This window comes from Lepisosteus platostomus, chromosome 1 (genome assembly GCF_059453375.1).
Source record: "Lepisosteus platostomus isolate fLepPlt1 chromosome 1, fLepPlt1.hap1, whole genome shotgun sequence".
In the NCBI taxonomy this organism is placed as follows: Eukaryota; Metazoa; Chordata; class Actinopteri; order Semionotiformes; family Lepisosteidae; genus Lepisosteus; species Lepisosteus platostomus.
In genome coordinates, this window is record NC_142611.1 from 72,871,086 (window position 1) to 72,893,331 (window position 22,246).

General features: G+C 39.2%; 1 protein-coding gene across 2 annotated transcripts; it reads left to right on the top strand.

Moving 5' to 3' along the window:
* The first annotated feature begins 236 nt into the window (after nucleotides 1–236).
* Nucleotides 237–19,815, top strand: exosc9 (exosome component 9). 2 transcript variants are annotated; one of them, XM_088637097.1, is made up of 12 exons: nucleotides 237–395; nucleotides 1,762–1,856; nucleotides 2,832–2,951; nucleotides 8,629–8,731; nucleotides 10,381–10,518; nucleotides 14,406–14,488; nucleotides 15,532–15,664; nucleotides 16,075–16,163; nucleotides 17,296–17,442; nucleotides 17,766–17,929; nucleotides 18,993–19,068; nucleotides 19,576–19,815. In XM_088637097.1, the coding sequence occupies exons 1-12, from the start codon at nucleotides 330–332 to the stop codon at nucleotides 19,640–19,642; spliced, it is 1,281 nt and encodes a 426-aa protein (XP_088493223.1). In that variant the 5' UTR covers nucleotides 237–329; the 3' UTR covers nucleotides 19,643–19,815. The 2 variants fall into 2 exon arrangements, with proteins under 2 accessions (XP_088493223.1, XP_088493231.1); XM_088637105.1 differs by having other exon boundaries at nucleotides 18,996–19,068.
* Nucleotides 19,816–22,246: the final 2,431 nt, after the last annotated feature.

A 22,246-nucleotide genomic window follows, 5' to 3' on the forward strand; every position in this document is an offset into this window, starting at 1 on the left:
CTAGCGATCTCCCGCAGCTACCTTTTATTAAAGGCACGTTTTTAACGGAAAATGTGCACGCTGAAATGGCAACGTGACGCCAAGAAAGCAGCTGTCAAATAAGTCAAAGTTGAGAACAGTGGCGTAAAATCAAAGATATATAAGGTACAAAGAAATCTATACAGTATTTAATATAGTATAGTGTCTTACAACCGAAACTCATTTCACATTCACGTGACTTCACATTTACGTCGCATCATGTGTGTCGTCATCCGTCTGCGCCTAGTGCATGTCGTGAGGGGAAACAGAGAGTCCATGTGTAGTAGTTACAGGTTCTGCAGAAATTCAGAATGAGGGAAACGCCGCTGTCCAATTGTGAACGACAGTTTCTTCTGACAGCCATAAAAGAGAAAAAGGTATGATTATAATTTAGAGCTCTAGTTAGCTTGAACAAATCTGCCAAGAAGAATGGGCAAGATTGTTGTGCATAGTTGGTAAAGACTTAACCAGAGACGTGTGACAGTAATTTCAGCTAAATGTGTTTTTTTTTAGGAAATATTGAGATCAGGGTTTTGAATACTCACGCAATCAACATATTTCATTTTTTTATCTTAAGTAACTTACCCTTAGGAGTCTTCACTTTGTGCATTCGATTTCTTAAAAAAGTGCATAGTTTTGTGATTTCCCAAAGTGAGACACCCTAGGAAGCGTCTAAATACTTTTAAACAAGTAAGCAGATCATTAAAGTCATCGGTTAGCTCTGGAGATTTAGAGCTCAGCGGGAATGAAACCCGGCAGAGGTACAGGGTTGTGACCTATTGATATTGTTGTTAGTTTTCGAAGGTGTAAGTTACTGGGACATTTCTTAGGCCTGCATTAATATTGAGGTAGTGGTGGTTAAATCTCTGGATTCCTGACAGGTTTGCGTGCCGCGGCAGTACTCTTGAACATGACGATTGTATCCAGAGTGCACCAGCAGATCCAGCTGTATAAATAGGTCCCAAAATGTGAATGTAAAAAGAGGTAATCTCTTGTAAATCAGCAAAAAATTATATCTGCAAAAAAACTCTACATAATCTGAAATATTTGTTAATATCTGAAATTATTTTTGTGCATAATTTATTATTTTTATTTATACTATTGCATTTTGTTGCTTATTAAATACATTAGCTCCTGAGTCAATCTTCAGTATGATGGTCAGTTCATTTCTAAGGCTCTTCAGTAAATATGACACATTCATTTGTAGATGGAAACTAATTTAAAAAATCTCGTCATGTCCACTTTGTAACCATACTGTTCCTTCTAGATTCCTAATTGTGAACATTTTAGATTCATTTGGTGATCTTAAATGTTCTGTTAAAAAATACACTTTCATGCTGTTTTTCTACTTATTGTTTCTCTCTTAATATACCTGACATCTGAATATATCTGATAAAACACTGTAAAATCAAGGGGAAAAAAGAACATGCTTATTGTTACAAGTTTAATTGATAAACAATATATATGGAAATAATCTCTTTGTTTACAGCACTACCATTCAATATATAAAGATATGAAACTGAGAAAGGAGTACAAGAATAAAATAATATTTGTTGGCTCTGTAAAACAAAATTGAAAATGATTATTTTTTTAGTCCATTATTCTAGTTTTTGAGATAATGTGAGATGTATTTTAACATGAGCTTGTGTTTAGTTCTAACGGTGTGGTATATATGGTCTATATAACTCAATAAACTTTTGGAACTTTGAAATAAATATCACAATTTTTTTTGTTTTGTTTCAGCGCCTAGATGGAAGACAAACGTATGATTACAGAAATATCAAGATCACCTTTGGTACACAGTATGGATGTTGCATTGTTGACCTTGGAAAAACAAGGTAAACGTTTGTCTAATCCACAATTAATGAGAGATTAATTAAGAGTTTTAATGAAAGATAAGAAATCTTGTTGAATGCTTAATTCTCAGCAAGTCAAATTAAATGTGATCTCAGGCACATTGGTGTTTAAATTTGAACATTTATGCCTGCATTGCTCCATTCCCTGCTATCTGCACTTTTTTCACCAATTCTGTGTTAATAATTAATAAAAATGTATTTCTGACAGTTTGTCCTCTTTTTTAAGGAGAAGAGAGTAAAGTACATGTATTCATAGTTTGAATGGATTTTGTAAGTATTGTGTAAATGAACCAGAACATCTCTCATGATGCTGAGTGTGAAAAGTACAGCAGCAGTTCTCAAACTCTCTTGGAAAACTATTCACCTGAATTGTAAGGATAGCACACATTGTAGGATAGCAGCAGACATTTTATTGCTGTTAAAAGGAGCTGTTTCCATACCTTTGCTACTTCAGTAGCAGTTACAAATGTGAAACTTTAAGTCTTTAGGTGGTTTTATAATGAGAGGAATTTGTTTGTTTCACAGAAAAAAGTTTAAAGGGTGAAATTTTGGTTATTTCAGCCAAAGGTCTAGTTCTACATCTACTTTTGTCCTGTAGTTGTTTTTTGTTGATATCATTGCTGAAAAATCTATCTCTCACGGATCAGTTATGTACAATGAAAGTGTAATGTCCCACATCAGTTTCCCTACGGGATTCATAAAGTATCTATCTAATGTTCTTTGTTATCTCTTGTTATCTTGTGATTACCTTGTTAATTTAACACAGCACTTAATTGCTTGTGAAAAATACTTTATCACTTACTTTTTGTGAAGCTCTCCTGTCCAACTGTGATTTTTACCTGTAGTAATCCAGTTAAGAATTTACTGAAGAATTTTTGCATCCTTTTGAGTGAAAAGACAAATTCATAATGAAAGACACTGTATATGGCTAATAAAGTGATCTTATCTTATTTTCAGAGTGTTGGCTCAAGTTTCCTGTGAACTTGTCGCTCCGAAAGAAAATCGCCCAACAGAAGGAATTCTCTTTTTCAACCTGGAGCTATCACAGATGGCTTCCCCTGCTTTTGAACCTAGCAGGTATAATTCCCAGCTACTCTTCAAATATAATTTTAATAAGGAATTAAATTCAGACAAATAACAAAGGATGCCAAATTTAAACAAAACAGTGTGGCTTTTTTTAAAAAAAAAGTTAGGAAACCCATGTTATTTTGAAACTCAGTAAAATAGTGAGTGTCAGTGTCTTATCTGTGTACCTTTCATTTTGGATGTACTCTGTTGTTACTGTATGCTGTATATTATTCTTGTCTTAGACCTACAATACTACACATAATTAATCAACACACATCCCACATATCAAACTAGTTAGAGCTGCAATGCATTAAAAAGAAATGTAATGCACTTTAGTGTGTTATAGTTATATGTACTGATATATTACTGTGGAACTAGAATGTGCTGATTTTGCAGTAGATATAATAATAATAATAATAATAATAATAATAATAATAATAATTGCTTACACTTATATAGCACTTTTCTGGACACTCCTCTCAAAGTGCTTTAAAGGTAATGGTGACTCCCCTCCACCACCACCAATGTGCAGCCCCACCTGGATGATGCGACGGCAGCCATAGTGCTCAAGAACGCTCACCACACACCAGCTATCACTGGGGAGGAGAGCAGAGTAATGAAGCCAGTCCATAGATGGGGATTATTAGGAGGCCATGATTGTTAAGGGCCAATGGGAAATTTGGCCAGGAGGCCGTGGTTACACCCCTACTCTTTTCAAGAAAAGCCCTGGGATTTTTAATGCCCACAGAGAGTCAGGACCTCGGTTTTACGTCTCATCCAAAGGATGGTGTGTTTTTACAGTATCCGTGTCTCTGTCACTATACTGGGGCATTAGGACCCACACAGACCACAGGGTGAGCGCCCCCTACTGGTCCAACTAACACCTCTTCCAGCAGCAACCTTAGTTTTCCCAGGAGCTCTCCCATCCAGGTACTGACCAGGCTCACACCTGTTTAGCTTCAGTGGGTTGCCGGTTGTGGGTTGCAGGGTGATATGGCTACATATGAAAGTACATCCTCCGTTTCGCTGATAATTTACCATGTATTTTTTGACAAGAGAAAAGTCATGAGGAGAAATATTAAATCTTTACGGCACTTTGAGATTGAGTAGAATACTGTTACGTGTCATCACCACAATTGCTAGGCCAAAGGAATTGTCAGAAGAGTCACACATGAGACCCATTTGACCCATTGAGCTCATTTGGTCCTGTTTCTGTATATTTCTGTATTCTCCCTTAGCCAGTACTGGGTGTGCTGGGATCAAACCTCCCAGTTATCACCTCCCCAGAAAATCGTTTGGACAGTCTAGAGCAGCCAATCAAAGCAGCATTGCGTTTCTTCCCATGTAAACATGGGGACTACATATAGACTCCACTGGCAGAATTGAACCCAGGATCCTGGAGTGGTGAGGCAGTTATGATAATGATTAATTGGATTAATTACTGCACTTGATTCAATACTGGTTTAACTGGACACCAGTTAAGGCTCAGAGTGGATGTTAGCATGACATGAGAGTTAACATTACTCTTTCAGACAGTATCACAGGATCTTTAATGAACAAATCTGTAGTTGGGATATTGGATTAATGTCTCACCCGGAGAATGTCATCTCTTATATTACAGCATCTCTGGTACTGCACTGGTATATTGGTTTATAAATTCTGGGTGGGAAGAGTGTCGTCTCTGGTTCGTGAAAGTCATATAGGCCAGCACTGAATTTCCCTGAAGGTCTCGCATCTCTGTAATAGCAAGACTGAAAAGGCCTTTCTTTGTTTCTGAGACCTGACAAGAATAGCTTGTAAGGTGGTAATGAGCCAACCATGCTACTGGGCTGCATAAGCCTTAGAATGAGATTATTAATTTTACAATGTAATGTTGTTAATTAAACCTATGGGAGGATCTGTGTTTAGTGCTTCATTATCAACCCGTTTAGTAGTTAGTAGTTAATTAATCCCAGGGTCTCATCTTGCAATTTCTTTAAAGAATGCAGGATATTGGCTTTAACAGCATGGCTGGGTAGCTTGTTCTATACTCCCAAAATCCTTTTGATAGAGAAAAGCTTCCTATGCTTGGGTTTAAATGTGCTTCCATGTAGTTTCCACTCACGTCCCCTGGTTCATTTTTCACTGTTAAATCTGCTGGATTGACTTGATCATTGACTTTCAATGCTTTTGAATACTTGCGGGCCCCCTTGTAGTCTTTTCTGTTAAAGACTAAAAAGGTTCAGTTCCTTCAGCCCCGAAGTGAATGTATCCGATTGCTCTTCTCTGGACTGATTCCAGAACAGTAATATCTTTTTTGTGATGTGGTGACCAAAATTGTGCACAGTATTTTAAATTTTAAATTACATCACTTGATTTAAATTGGGAGATTTTAACTATATATCCTTGCATTTTGTTTGCCTTATTAATTGCTTCCACCCCTTTGTCTAGAAGATGTAAGTGATGTTACTATAAACACCTAAGTCTTTTTTCATAGGTTATGTCTTCTGTCTCATCATTTTTCTTCTCATTGTAAGAATAATTATACTTCTATGTCTCATTTTTCTTCCTAGTTTAACTGTTATTGATTTGGCAGCTACAGTTTAGGTATAATTTATGAGAATGTGTTTGAAATGTATGTGCTTATTCCTGGAGCTGCTTCTCTCAAATAATCTCTCAAAGTATCAGTAAAACTGGCCAGCAGCACTGAGTGACAGGTGAGCAGAGGTCTGCTCCACTGTGCTCCTGCCGGGGGTGAGCGTGACCCAGGGTGATACATCATCAGAGCGATTCATTTTACAGCTGTACTAATGCGCTTACATTTTTAATGCATATCAGGGAATCAGCACATCATAATTTGTGATCGTTATGATGTGTATGATACATGACCAGAATAATTCACAAGCTTTTCTACTTTGATAAACATTTTGGCTTTGAGCGGTGAGCAATCACAAATTGACCGGGGCATTTCTGGCAATTGTATCTGACCTTCTGGTTGCCTTTTGTCTCCAGTTTATCTTAATACTTTACTTCCTGAAGTCTTTAATAGCAACAGGACAGGCGTCTCCAAAATACTGAATCGTTTTTTCCCTTTTCAAACAAATGCTGCTCCTTAACAAATACCAGTATTAATGTGGTGTGAACATAAATTCTCAAAAAAGTCCAAAAAAGAAAACTTCACTTTTATTTACCACATTGTGATTTAAAGGGTGCTTTATCCAAGGATTATGGGGCTGAACAAATGTAAAAAAAAATTACCTTAAAGACCTCAAACATTTTGAAGTTTACAGTTTAACAATGTCCCCCCAGCTAATATAAATGTCCAACGTATACACAAGTATTTTTATAGCATTTAATTCCAACAAAAATACATAATACATCATCTCCATATTAAAGTAATGTTACAGGACACGGGGGAGCTATGGTAGCTCAGACGGCAAGGGCGTCTGGCTCCTGACCGGAAGGTCCTGGATTCAATCCCAGGTAGGGGCAGGTGATTTAGCTTGCTGTAATTCCTTCCAGACAGCTCCAACGTCCACTCAGCCGGCTTTCCACATGAGTACCGGGGTTTATCCTTCCAGGGGTAATAGGCCGTCCGGAGTGTGATGCTGAACACATCACCTCCAAATCCAGTATCAGTTGGTTGAGAAAAATGGTCCCCATGGGCCTTTATGGCCTGAAAAGGGACCTACCTACAGGACATGGGAATTGTAACCTCACCAAATGTGAGGTTAAGCCAGTCCAAGGGCACAAGCAGGCTCCCTGATTGCAGATGATAAAGACTTAACTATCAGAGAGTGATTAATTATGATTACATAATGTAACTTGCCAGAAAGTTACAGACACAATAAGGATATCTATCTGGAAGTTACCACACATTCCCCGTTCTGTATTATCCAAGAAAAGCAGCTCCCAGGAGCAATGATTCTATCGGTGCATTATCATGGCTCAGCTCATAGGGCCAATAAGACAAGGACTCTCCTCAGAAACCTGTCGTGCATCCCTAGCCTGCTATCTTATCCTGAGGTGTGTGCTGTTTGACAGCCACAGGCAACAGCACAGTTTTAGGACACCAGAGGGCAGAGTACCAGTATCCTCAAGGCCAAACTCAGATTCTGATTGGTCGGTGTGATACGGAAGTCCTGCGGTCATTGATGCATGGCGCATGTATCACAGGAGGGTTTCCTCTTTCTTGATTGTTATTTTTTAATAATACATCTCCATAAAGAGCTGTGTCCCAGGGAGATGCTGAAAACAGACTTCAGTTCTCCCTAGGTTTAGCAGAACATGTTATTATAATAGCAGTACTAAGGGAGACTCAGTGACAGCATTTAGACTAACTTAAATATAAACAGTTAATATAACAATTTGAGCATAATTTCTGTTTAAAGTTTGATATGTGTGGTATTAATCATGTGGTCTTAAGTCTAAGTTAAATGGAGCCAGTTAATATAAGGAACAAACACTTCTTTGAGGAAATTAAAGGTGAACTGCAGTCCCAATATCTTAAAATGTTTTTTAAATCTCTGTGACAAAATAAATACATTGACGTTATAGAAAAATTATACAAATTTTGAATTCGGCACAAAAATTACTGAAAGTTGACATTTTTTCACAAACTCGCACTCAAATTCCCATGCATTGAGACGTGAACCAGCCCTTCCTGCTCACTAGTTGCTGTAATGACCGACCAATTAAATGTGATGTACGACCAAATAAGTACATGTTGTGCAGCAGACATTTCGCCTCAGTAATGTTCCAACGTGATCTGTGCGCAGAGCTACGTGTAAGTAGTGTTTGTCTGCAAAACCGTCTCAAAGTTGAGAACAATTTTTCTTTTGGATTCAAAGAGGTGTATTCACAAGCCTGCTTCTTTAGAATGTAATAAGGCTGCAACACCTCACTGGAAGTTTTGTTGCCTGATTCTGAATCTCAGAACATGGCACTGCGCATACCTGGAATTTTAGTCTATTTTGTGATGTTAGTTGGAGGTTTTTACAAGTTACTGTGCACATTTTACTTTCATTGTGGTTTGAAATGCACTCATCAATGCTGAGTCTATCTAACCCTGAAAGATCAAAGCATTGCAGTTCCCCTTTGATAGACCAGTAACTTAGTTAATCAGACAGCAGGTGGCACTTTCTGTGACTCACAAATCCCATAAAAGTACCTGACCAGCGCACTTAAGGAGGGCTGCTTTAGTGAGCACTCTTGCACTGAGGTAAAACCCATGTCTGGTTATAGCTCTAAAGTTGTGATTTTGTTATTAAAAGATTTATAGCATGAGTTTTACAGCATATAATTGTAAAAGCAGGAATGATCTGTAAGAACTCACTTTTTATCTATCTTATATATATAATCGTAAAGCTGATTAAGACATGTATTGTCAGTCCGTTTTGGAATGCAATATTTTAGCAACTGTGAAAATCCTTGAAAATGGTGAAAACAGGATTATTGATCTTCCCATTCTGAGGAAATGTTTTCAGTGTCCATTAAATGTGTGTGGAGATAAGTTCTATTTCTTTCCCGTTTAGAGTCCCAAGATACTATTAAAACGTATGGGTAAGTTTAGTAAATGTATAAGAAGTTTGATTTGCTGATATAAACCTCTGATGTGAGGCAGATTTACCCTTAACTTACCCTAATGTTTTGGTTATTTTTGCAGGTATGGATTGTGAAAAACGTTTGTTTTGTTTTTGTTTTCCAGGCAGTCTGAGTTACTTGTGAAGTTAAACAGACAACTTGAGAGGTGTCTGAGGAATTCGAAGTGCATAGACACCGAGTCGCTGTGTGTGGTGTCGGGTGCGAAGGTAAAATACTTTTTTTTTATGACCAAACTGAGTCCTTATACTGAAGCACTTTGCATTGGGTCACTGGTAGAGAGTAAAAAAAAATCTTCTTATACTAGGAAGAAAGGTCTAGAGAGCAGGTGATTCATTCCAGCTCTGCTCTTAACTATATGACAACCTTTTACTGGTTTAATTGGGCCAATTTAATCTTTGTTGGTGTTTTAAAGCAACCTAGAAACCTGCAGACATACTGGTCCTCCAGGACCAAGATTTCATTCCTCTAATGCAGTATGTCCTGTGTAATGTGTAAAATGTTGTGATGAATATTAATTATGTTGTTTACCAATAATTTGTTTACAGGAAGACAAAAGTATGTTAATGATGAAGGGTTAAACTTACTTTTCCAGCATTTTGTTTTTTTTTCTACTGGTATTTGTTCTCTGGTGTGGCTGTAATGGAGGGTGGTAGCGGGAGGTTATTTTAAGTGAATGGGATCTAGAGATCTGAGATGTGGTTGGACTCAAAATGTAATTCCTCCTTTGGTATGTACTGTGTGTTTTAAGCTGTTTTAAGTACGAAAAGGGTAATAACACCACAGTTCTCCTCTAGAGAGAGGAATGCTCGTGACGCATGAATGCCACTTCACAAAGTCTTTAAGGTGATTTTCAAATGAGTCTAAACGTCAGGTTTGTCTTTAAGTGTTGAAATAACCTGAGTCTTCTTGTTGTTATTAGTTCTGTGAACCTTAAAAAGAGGATGTTGGTAGTTGATCCATCCATCCATTTTCTAAACACTTTATCCAGTCCAGAGTTGCAAGTGGAGAGCTGGAGCCTATCCTGGCAAGCAATGGGCCGCAAGGCAGGGTACACTCTGAGGGGATGCCACTCCATTATAATAATTAATAATAATTGCTTACACTTATATAGCGCTTTACAGGTAATGGGGACTCCCCTGCTCCACCACCAATGTGCAGCCCCACCTGGATGATGCGACGGGAGTCATTGTGCACCAGAACACTTGTCACACATCAGCTATTAGTGGGGAGGAGTGATGAAGCCAATTTATAGATGGGGATTATTCGGATGAATGGTAAGGGCCAATGGGAAATTTGGCCAGGATAGTGGTCTAACAACCCTACACCCCTAATGACCACAGAGAATCGGGACCTCGGTTTTTACATCTCATCCAAAGGACGGCGCCTTTTTACAGTATAGTGTCCCCATCATTATACTGGGGCATCAGGACCCACACAGATCGCAGGGTGAGCGCCCCCTACTGGTCTCACTAACACATCTTCCAGCAGTTTTCCCAGGAGGTCTCATCCAGGTACTGACCAGGCTCACACCTGCTGAGCTTTAGTGGGTTACCAGTTGTGAGTTCCAGGGTGTTTGGCTGCTGGCGGGGCAGTGCAGGGCACACACAGACACACTCACACCGGGGCTAATTTTCCCAAGAGCCAGTTAAAATCCAGGTATGTCTTTAGATTGTAGGAGAAAACCAGAGCACCTGGAGGAAACCTACTCAAACCAGGGGAGAACATACAAACTCCACACGGACAGCAGCCCAGGTCTGGCATTGAACCCAGGGCCCCAGTGCTGCGAGGCAGCAGTGCCCAGCACTGCACCAGCACGCTGCCCTTGTTGATACCGTCTGTGTCGGGTGTCTTGCAGGTGTGGCAAGTCCGAGTAGACGTGCATGTGTTGAACCATGATGGTAACATCATGGACGCTTCCAGCATCGCTGCAATCACAGCCTTGTGTCACTTCAGAAGGCCTGATGTCTGCGTCCAAGGAGAGGAGGTCACTGTGGTGAGTGTTATGCTGTGGCTCCAAGCAAGTTTGTACTCAAATGAGGGATGAAGAAGCTCTTTTCTTCTTTTTTGTGGATTTTCTTAAGTAAAAGTCACAAAATTGTGCCTGTATGTAGCAGAGCTGTTTATTTGGGGTAATTATATACAGTCTCATTAGTGCTGCTAGTTAATACACATTCAGCATCAAAGAAAGTAATCAATTTAATCTGTAAAACCCAGAATATGAACTGCCAACTAGTTTGTTTTTTTAATTTTATTTTGATTTTTTTATACCTTGTGAAATCAATTTTTAACAATTTATGTGCAAGACGTACAAATAAGTTCACTTAAAACTACGCATTTTAAAGTGTTATAAAGTCATTAATGTACCTAAAATGAAGCTGCCTTCATGCTGATGTTGTAGCATCTTGAAATAATTCTTAATGATTTTAGCTGTTTATCACTGAGAAAGTGAAATGTTTATTTTTTTCTTACTGTCACCTCTAATGAGTATCATTTTTTCGTTATGAAATATTTTCAAGCTACCTAATGTAAGATATTCTCTAAGAAATGTGACAGTTCTGTTTCTTTCACTAGCATACAGTATGTTTCTTTACAGTGATTTATGACAAACCGTAAAGCAATGAAATAAGAAAAACAATTGCCAGTATTTCAGAACTAAAGAGCACTTCTGTATTCTTATACATTTTAGCACAAGTAGGGCCTCAAGGCCAAGCTGTGAGAGACACTGAGGGAAACTAATGGAGACAACATTACAACACTGTAAATAAAGACCCATGGTTGTCATGGCAACATTTGCATAGAAACAAAGCAGGAGGCCTCTGAGGTCTACTATCACCATGTTTTAAACCTTTGTATGCATTGGTTCCAGGATAATTGTCTGATGTGAAAAACAGTAACAAAATAAACAGTAGCAAAACAATTTTGTAAAAACCTTATAGTGACTTAGCCTCTCCAAAGTGACTACAAATTTGAGAACTAAAAAGGTATATTGTCATGTTATTGATTAGCTGATGGAATAATTACAGTATCTGTATGGTGTACAACTGAGGATATTTTTACAAATATGTATTAGATCCATCAAATAAAAATACTATATGCCAGAATATATAAGTACAGTGACTAGCTGCTACCATCAGAGAAAAACTGCAAAAAAACATCATCCATCATTATATATGTGGTGTTCACATGTAGAGTTGAGCTGTATGTTTTCTGTATTCCATTACTTGTGTCACAATTTCTGCTTTTTTGAAAGCAGCAGAATCCTGGCAGCACATAAACACTGACAAGGCTGAGTTTCCAAGCAATTGTTCTCACAATGAATTCCTCTGTGGCCAGAAGGCCACAAAAGCAGCCTTTTCTTTTTTGCAAGGGTTTCTTTTAGAGCTGGGTTACAGCTGCTGTCTTGTGGAATTCTGTGCCATTCCTCTGGCAGAGCCTGGTGAACCTTGTATCTGCTCACTGGTACCTGAGCCCTAGATGCCGCACACATCCCATCTTAAATCTTCAGTGGGGTCTAACAAGTAGGGCATCCCCTGCATAACGGGTACATTCCCATGTCAAAAGAGAGCTGTTACGCCAGTAGCTTAATGCCGTGCAGTGTTGTCCTGGAAAGCTGTTGTGTCGTGTCAGTTATGAGCCCACAGAAAAAGAAAAAGGGAGGTCCAGGGACTTGATCAGGTTCACTGTATGTAGCACTATGCAGTCGGTTGGCCGTCAGCCACTACGTCCAGATCTTTGCACGTTGACCTGCCCATTGAACCACTGATCTGTTGCACACAAACATAACATCACTTTATTGGCCATATACAATTTCTTGCATTAGGAATTTGTCTTTTCGCATACCCCAGCTAGCTCTCCATGAGATACAGACACACAGACAGGGAGAGAGAAACTTGGGGTCATTTGTACAGCGCCCCTGGAGCACTTGGGGTTAAGGGCCTTGCTCATGGGCCCAACGGAGTAGGATTCCTCTGCCGGCTGCGGGATTTGAACCGGCAACCTTCCAGCAACAGACGCAGATCCTTAGCCACAGAGCCACCGCTTCGCCCCTAAGTAGTGCATCATCCTGCACATCTGCGCCACACTTGCTATTATCCATTAGGGTGGTCTAAACAATACCTTGATTCGTTTCTAAAAAGGACTTGGTTCCATTGTTACATGTCTGCCCGAGGTGACTCAGTCCAGCTTCCATCATACTAATGACACAAAGGCATTGTTCTCTTGATAGGCAGGGCAGACTGTATCACCTGCTCTCTCCTTTTATTTTTCCTCACTACCACCAGATTTGACATTCAACAGTTTAAATCACCTCATGACCTGCACCCACTCAGTTTATTAATGAGGTAATTCAGTGCAAATGCAACCGGACAGAGTCCTTGGAGTGTATCACAACCTGTCACTAATGTCATTGCAATTACATTTTTAACATTTAAGCTAGATGTATTATCCAGCCCAGAATTCTTACTTGTTGTGTGATGTTTTTTGTTTCCATTTTATCTGGAGTGTGGAGAACATTGTTTTTTATGCTTAGTCTGTTTTCTAGCCATAGAAAAGGGAGAATTAGGATTGTATTGGGGCAGTTAGGGTAGAAATCAGAGATCCAGTCTTCCGATTATCAGATTGCCTGAAGGGGTTGAAAAGGATGAAGCCATTAGTCTGACCCAGGAATCTCAGCTGAAACAGCTCCTTTTTCCGACTTGTCTTTGGCCTGTTTAGATTGAAACAAGCCTGCAGGATTTATGGTGGGGTTAAATGGAGCAAGAACAAACCTTGAACCTTCAGTTTTAAGAGGAAAAAATAAAGGTGTTCCACCTTTACATGATGGATACTGCTTTTGTCCTGATGATTTAGTTTCCGCTGCTCAATGGCAAAAACCTTTGGCTTCTGTACAGAGAGGATTGTGAGGCAGCCTACCTGGCTATTCACCACCGACCAGCCAGCCTTTTCAACTTAAATAAAAACACACACATTGAACTGAGTCTCTCAGATGTTTTTTTAAGAACAGGAAGACACTCAGCCCACCCAGCCTGTTTGCGAGTCTGTAGCTTATTGAGCCAAGGGTCTCATGAAAGTGTTTCTTGAAAGAAGCCAGGGTGTCGGCTTCAGCCGTTCGCATAGGTAGTTTGTTCCATCCTCCTGGTACCCCTTGTGTATAAAATGCCCTCCATCGTCAGAATTAAATGCATTTCTACATTGTTTTCACTTGTGTCCTCAGGTTTCTAAAGAAGACCCCTGGGTTGTCTCATCCAGTGTCTTTGAGGATCTTTGAATACTTGTATCAGATCCCCTTGTAGCCCTCTGTGTTCTGTAGTAGAAAGCTTCAGTTTGTCCAGTCTGTCAGTCAAACCATGTTCTTGAGTGGTCTTCAAACCTAATAGGAAGAATATAAGATCTTGCAGCCTTGGATGATTAAGAGAGAACATGTACAAAATAATGAATACTGCTAGATATTATATGTGCATATCAAGCACAGTCAAATGACATTCTAAAAAGTGGTGTCTCCACACTTTGAGAAGGCGGTATGCTGCTACTCAGAAAAGGACCTTCTCATAAAGGATGAAATATCTTTGCAAACTTTAATTGGGATCATTTAAAGAATTTGTCATCAAAATAAACAATTACATTTTAGATGCGAGATGTAAGAACATAAGAAAGTAGTGAATGCCATGCTGCCAATATAGCAAAGACTGTGGAATCCAGTGAAGACCACAGCAGAACTAGGTGCCTGAGAGAGATGGGTATTAAGTCTGTATTTGACTTCTAATTTGTGGACTTTTGTATTCTTACAGTGATTGTGGCTTATAAGCCTGCAGGGTGTGAATGGCAGCCACTACAGTAGAGACTATCCAACATGATTGTGGGCTTTCTGCTGTCTTTTCACAGTTCACCCCAGAAGAGAGAGATCCAGTTCCATTAAGCATCTACCATATGCCCATCTGTGTCAGTTTTTCATTCTTTGAGCAAGGGTAAGTGTTCAGTGAAGCAGACCACAATTGTTTGAATGCATTAGATATTGAAAGTCACCACTGTAAAAACTGATCCCTCAAGGACAGTGCATTGTGTGCATTATTCAGTTGTGTTTTAGGTTAGTCTGGCATCTACAACTTGTATATCTCATACATGCTGTTCTTTGATTATCAAATACTGAAATGAAATAGGCAGCAAAGTACTAAATCATGAGGGAGGTGGTGAAACTTTCATTAGTGTTAATGATAATTGTTTAGTTCTGGTGTAAATGTTGTTTTCCATCACTGTTAAGGGTGTTCTTCTTATGTAAACAATTTTTAGTGTCTGTTATCTGACATTTTCTAATAAATGTCTAAAATGTGTTGTGAAGTATTTTGAGAAAGGCACAAACGAATGTTTCTCGGTATACAAAACTGCTCATAATCTAATAAAGGGAAAACAGGCTTTCAGCAGTAGCTAAGTGTGCTGGTGGCTTCACACAGGAAAATGCATTTATTCTTTGCACAGTCTCTGCACAAAACATTTTAATCAAGGAAGCAGGGAATTACTTGATATTTATGACTGCTCAGATGTAGATGTCTGTTGATGACTTCAATATGCCATTAGTATTCCAATTAACAGAAAATTTCTTATGCTCTGTGTATCAGTTTTATACATTGTCTGTCCATGACTGAAATACTCTTTACTGTTCTGTACTGTTGCCTTAAGTATGCTATTCCTCAGTCCCATGATGTTCTGAGGCTCAAAATGTCTGTCCCTCACATTATGTATTTTGTTACTTTTAGAAAAAATTAAAACTGCTGTTTGTATGATTGCCTGAGTAATTCATACCCTTGTTGTTGTGGGGAGCAAGCACAATTTTTGCCTTTTAGAAACAGTCCACTGTTGCTGTTGTTAACACTAGATGTAATTTGGAAAACAATCAGGTTTTCATCATGTTACCATCTAGAAACTCAACATGCTGCTGTGATAATTAATAATTTTTCATCTACGAGCATCTGATATATAATGAATCACTGCCTAAATTAACATGTTCCTGCAGGACCTATTTGTTGGTGGATCCCTGCGAACGTGAGGAGAGGGTGATGGATGGGTTGCTGGTAATAGCAATGAACAAACACAGAGAAATGTGCTCTGTTCAGTCCAGTGGAGGAATCATGCTTCTGAAGGAGCAAGTAAGAACTCCATTCATATGCAAGAGAGCTGTGTCAGTCATCCACTGCAGGCCAAACTGGTTTCCATTGTATTCTCATTTTTTATCAAGCTCATAGAAATGACAACAATTCTTTAAGAGGGGGAAAATATCTTTATCTTGGTAATTGGTTGTAAGCGTGTTAAAATATAGTTCCCACTTTGCAGATAAACATCTTTTTTAAAAGTTTTAAGTGAATTTGCAACACTTTGTTTATTGCAGTATTTTGTTCTGGCATTTTTTGTAAAGCAACAGTAATATTGTATTTGAATAACAATTTTCAAAATCACTATCAGAGTAATTGTAATACAGAAAGCTGTATTATAGCCTATAAGAATGCATTTTACAAATTTTACAAAAATGCACATCATTTTGTTACAAAATTGTTTGCAGGTTCTAAGATGCAGTAAAATTGCCAGTGTCAAAGTAGCGGAGATAACAGAACTAATCAACAAAGCTCTGGAAAATGATAAGAAAGCCAGGTATGTGTTTGAGTTTCTGTAATATTGTATATCAATAATAGTCTTGTTTATAAAATGTTCAATAATAGAATAGTTATTATTTCTGTTTTTCATTGCAATATAGAGGACACTTGTTCTGAAATGTGAAAATTTGCTGCGAGTCTTTGTTTTACATCCTTTCCTGGGTTTTGTAAAAGTGTTAAATGTTTAAGTGTTTTTTTTTCTAGTTCATTCTGTATGATGATCAAGCAGGAAAGTGTATCTTGTCACACTTTGCTGGAAAACAAAAAGGATAGGTAGAGTAACACCAGTGCTTTCTCAGAGCACAGAAAGAAAGGTAGTGATTTTATGTGCCAAGGAATGATGCCAAAAATTCAGACAGACTACTAGACGGTGGTTTCACTCCATGTATCCATCCGTTTTTCTAACTGCTTCATCCAATTTAGAGTGAGCCAAAGGCTTTCGTGGCAAGAAACAGGCACAGGTCAGGACAGAGCTTGGATGGAAAGCCAGTCCATCACAGTGTACACACAGGCACTAACACACACACTCACACCAAGGCCATTTACACAGACAGTGGGCGAGGAGAACATGCAAATTCCATGCAGATAGCACCATAGGAATTGAACCCAGGTACCCATGCTCTGCAAGGCAGCAACGCTTACCAGAATGCCACCCTTCACTCCTACGAGTTTGTCCTCAATTATGTTACAAACTATTAAAGGAATGAATTGGAGCACAGCTTCAACCAGGGAGCCTTTTTTGTCATTTCCATTATTTTTTTAATTTAAGCTGTGATTCAAAATCAGTGATTCAACAGTTTTAATCCATTACATCTAGTACAGTAAATCATGTTATATAAATTCTAAGGAAATATTCACCATTGAATTGTATTTTTCCCATTAAATATTAGGCTGTGTACCTCTTGTTTCCTTTAATTGTTACTCTACTCAAAACCATGGACCAGAATGTAATAGGTTTCGTCTACATTGTAGTACAAATTGTAAATGTTGAAGGTACTTTACTGAAATAGATTTCCAAAATGATGAATCAGTCTAAATCGGCTTCATGTGGTACGGATGCAGTTTGAGCAATGAAAATCTAATGTTGCCCCTTTGCACAGGAACATTGTTTGTCTTTTCTTCCTCTCTAGGAAAGAAGGAGGGAAGTTTGGCTTTGCCGAGTCAATTCCCAAGCAGTTAATCACAGCGTTTAAGGCAGATGTTGCTCCTGTAGAGACGGGCGATATTGAAGAGAAGGCTGAAGACATCATCAGCAGTACAGAGCCCCCACCAGAAACGTATCCTTTTTTTGAGATGTGTATGTTCTGCTTTGCACATTGAAAAAAAACAAGATGACCAAAGTTGTTATCAAGATAGTTACTTTCCTGCACTGCCTTGGTTGACTCCAGAACACACAAAGTAATGTAGTCTTTTGACATATGCTTTTAATATATTTCGCTCAAAGTGTTCTTTAGGTCAGTGTTGATGGACGTCAGGGGTACATTCAGACCTAAATGTCTAGATCAGAAGGACATAGAATAGGCCTTGAACACTAGTTCACTTCAAGTGCAGACTTCAGGTAGCGTCTCTGTCCACACCGATACTTTCTTAACTGTGGCAGCGTCCCCTCCCCTGTGCTGCGGGCACCAGGAACTGCCCAGATTGGAGAAGGGCTGCTCAATACCTGGGGACTGGAGGAGACTGAAGACGGCGACGAGCCCGAGGACCAGGTCATGGAAGGAGAGGACACAAAAGTGGAAGGCAAGACCAGAGATGCTGACACAGGTAGGCGAAAGATCAAATTCCCGTCCCTCTGTTTGTTATGTGAATGTGTGTGAGCCTGGGGGCGTCCGGGACGAGCCATCAAGCCGTGTTGTTGAAGCAGATACCCTGGGTTCCTTCAGGAAATGGCTGGATGAGATCCTTGGATCAGTTAACTACTAACTGCCAAATGGGCCAGATAGGCTGAAGGGCCTCCTCTCGTTTGCAGTAAGCATTTTATTATCCTGTCCAAGGAAAATAACTATATAAATGTGGGGCTTTATTATTAATAAATATAATTGTTAAATGTTGAGAACCATTCCGTAGTGTGCCTATATTGAAAATATTCTCATAGAAATATTTAATCACCTTCAAATGAAAGCCCGACACACATTGTCTTCAGTACTAACTTCGGCATTTTTATTCCTAAATTATAAACGTTCTATACTGTAGAGATATGTTTTATATATATATATGTTCTGAATCTATAATGGGGTGACATAGTAGCGCAGTGGTAAGCAATCCTCCCTCACAGCACTGGGGCCCTGGGTTCAATTCCGTGTTGTTTGCATGGAGTCTGTATGTTCTCCCTGTGTTCACATGGGTTTCCTGTGGGTGCTCCAGTTTCATCTCACAGTCAAAACACATGCTGATAGGTAAATTGGCTTCTGGGAAAACTGGCCTAGGTGTGAGTGTGTGTTTGTGTGTGTCTGCCCTGTGATGGACTGGCATCCTGCCCAGGGTATACCCTGCCTTGCTCCTGTTGCTTGCTGGGATAGGCTCCAGCGAGCTACCCTGTAACCCCAAATTCGATGAAGCAGTTAGTACATGGATGAATGTATCTATAATAAAAGATAGCAGTGCAAACATTAATAAGTAATAATAAACCTTTATTTATCCAAATTAACCAAATAAGTGAGAACATTTATACAGCAGTGCATTTTACATCTGAGTGAAAAACCTTGCTCAGTGGTACAGCAGTGCCTCCTCCAGGATTTGAACCCACAACTTTCCAAATTAGTGTTTTCCAGAGCCGAATACTCATCACCACTGCCCAAAGTTACTCTATTTTTTCTTTTGTTCATAGAAGAAGCCGTGATCATCTCTGATAGTGAAGAGGAAGATGTTGTCATATTAAACCCAGAAATAAAAAAAGATGTCAAGTGAGTATACTCATGCTTCTGATTTATTTTCCTGTGTTCCCAGTTCCTCTAACTAGCTATCACACATGTTGAAGTCTTCAAAATTAAACCTGTTCTGCCTAAGGTTTTGTAATAAAATCCTATCCTTGGTCTCACTGCTTTTTAGTGTGATACAAATTTCATGTCTGCTAAACATGTTGACTGCATTATTGTGTTTCAATACAAACTTCAAATAAAGGCCTTTGTCTGTTTGATTTCTGATTAGTGGTCTATAGGAGGGACTAAAAACATTGCCTTCCAGCAAAGAGGGCAGAGTTATAGACAGACATCACTGCAGAAGTGTTCAGACAACCACGATCCAAGACCCAAGCCTTCTCACAGATTTGTAATGCAAAATCCATAATCATTTTCACATTTTTATGCTTGTGACAGGGATTGTATTTAAGTGAGAAGTGTTGTCTTGTGCTGAATTTTCTGTAAATGATCACTGTCTAATATTGGTTTTCCAATATGTATGCTGTTTTATAGAACACAGACCGTGATCCCTCAACAACCACGTGCAGGTGCTTCCAAGAAGAGGAATAAAAAGAAATAAACCTACTGGAGAAAGAGACAATCAGCTTTCAAAACGAGGAGATAGTATTAACACAGCCCATACACAGATTATGTACTCCAGTTATTTTTCCATTAAGCATTGTAATTTTCTATTCTTTAGGTTTTTATTTTGGCATTCCATGGAAAATTAATAAAAATGGCAAACAGTTCTCAGCCTGATGCTTCAGGAAGTTCTCTGGCAATACGACATAGGATAAAGGATACTACACATAATGCAGGCACAGCATGGTCCCATGTGAAGTAATGATTTAGAGAGCCAGTTATCTATATTATTATCTAGAATATAAAACAAGTTATAGATGACCTGGGGATTTTTATTCTGCTCTCCCTTAATTCGTTTTCCAGTACAGCAACATTTTGAATTTGTATACAGTGCCTTGCGAAAGTATTCGGCCCCCTTGAACTTTTCAACCTTTTGCCACATTTCAGGCTTCAAACATAAAGATATAAATTTTTTATTTTATGTGAAGAATCACCAACAAGTGGGACACAATTGTGAAGTGGAACGAAATCTATTGGATTTTTGAAACTTTTTTAACTAATAAATAAATGAAAAGTGGGGCGTGCAAAATTATTCGGCCCCCTTGCGTTAATACTTTGTAGAGCCACCTTTTGCTGCGATTACAGCTGCAAGTCGCTTGGGGTATGTCTCTATCAGTTTTGCACATCGAGAGACTGAAATTCTTGCCCATTCTTCCTTGCAAAACAGCTCGAGCTCAGTGAGGTTGGATGGAGAGCGTTTGTGAACAGCAGTTTTCAGCTCTTTCCACAGATTCTCGATTGGATTCAGGTCTGGACTTTGACTTGGCCATTCAAACACCTGGATACGTTAATTTGTGAACCATTCCTTTGTAGATTTTGCTGTATGTTTGGGATCATTGTCTTGTTGGAAGATAAATCTCCGTCCCAGTTTCAGGTCTTTTGCAGACTCCAACAGGTTTTCATCCAGAATGGTCCTGTATTTGGCTGCATCCATCTTCCCCTCAATTTTAACCATCTTCCCTGTCCCTGCTGAAGAAAAGCAGGCCCAAACCATGATGCTGCCACCACCATGTTTGACAGTGGGGATGGTGTGTTGAGGGTGATGAGCTGTGTTGCTTTTACGCCAAACATATCGTTTTGCATTGTGGCCAAAAAGTTCGATTTTGGTTTCATCTGACCAGAGCACCTTCTTCCACATGTTTGGGGTGTCTCCCAGGTGGCTTGTGGCAAACTTTAGACGAGACTTTTTATGGATATCTTTGAGAAATGGCTTTCTTCTTGCCACTCTTCCATAAAGGCCAGATTTGTGCAGTGTAAGACTGATTGTTGTCCTATGGACAGACTCTCCCACCTCAGCTGTAGTTCTCTGCAGTTCATCCAGAGTGATCATGGGCCTCTTGGCTGCATCTCTGATCAGTCTTCTCCTTGTCTGAGCTGAAAGTTTAGAGGGACGGCCAGGTCTTGGTAGATTTGCAGTGGTCTGATACTCCTTCCATTTCAAGATGATCGCTTGCACAGTGCTCCTTGGGATGTTTGAAGCTTGGGAAATCTTTTTGTATCCAAATCCGGCTTTAAACTTCTCCACAACAGTATTACGGACCTGCCTGGTGTGTTCCTTGGTCTTCATGATGCTCTCTGCGCTTTCAACAGAACCTTGAGACTATCACAGAGCAGGTGCATTTATACAGAGACTTGATTACACACAGGTGGATTCTATTTATCACCATCAGTCATTTAGGACAACATTGGATCATTCAGAGATCCTCGCTGAACTTCTGGAGTGAGTTTGCTGCACCGAAAGTAAAGGGGCCGAATAATTTTGCACGCCCCACTTTTCATTTTTTTATTAGTTAAAAAAGTTTCAAAAATCCAATAGATTTCGTTCCACTTCACAATTGTGTCCCACTTGTTGGTGATTCTTCACATAAAATAAAAAAATTATATCTTTATGTTTGAAGCCTGAAATGTGGCAAAAGGTTGAAAAGTTCAAGGGGGCCGAATACTTTCGCAAGGCACTGTATGCGTTATACCTTATTATATTACTTCACCACAAAACATACCATATTGATCTTCAAAGTTTAATAAAAAATACGGGTTTGTCTTAAGTGGGTCGGCTGTAACACCTTCAGGCAGAGCACGTCTTGGACATACATGGGAATCTCATCTCTGCAGGCATTGTGTCCTGGGCGAGTGATACAGAGAGAGGTTTCCATTAATACATCCGAATATCGGAATAGGGACTGAGGGGCCTGGAGATGGGAATGTCTTAAAGGTCTTTTGGGGTTGATTCTAATGGTCAACCAAGCAGTCTTCTGTGTGGCTTTCTTGCAAAGTTGTAGTAAATTGCTGTTTTAGCAAAAAAAAAATGCTGAATAATGCACAGCTTTGCTCTTGTTACTTTCACCAATTCAGAATTAGTAAGTTTTAACCCAATACTAAATTGAGTAGTCTTTTGATTCTTTATTGGGACAAACCTGAAAGTAAACCCCACTGTGACTGTAGGAACATGGGTTTGGAACTATCTGTTTGGTTTTCATCAGTAATTGAGCCCCGGCTATGAAGCCTTTGAAAACAAGCAACATAAACTGGACATGTTTCAGGA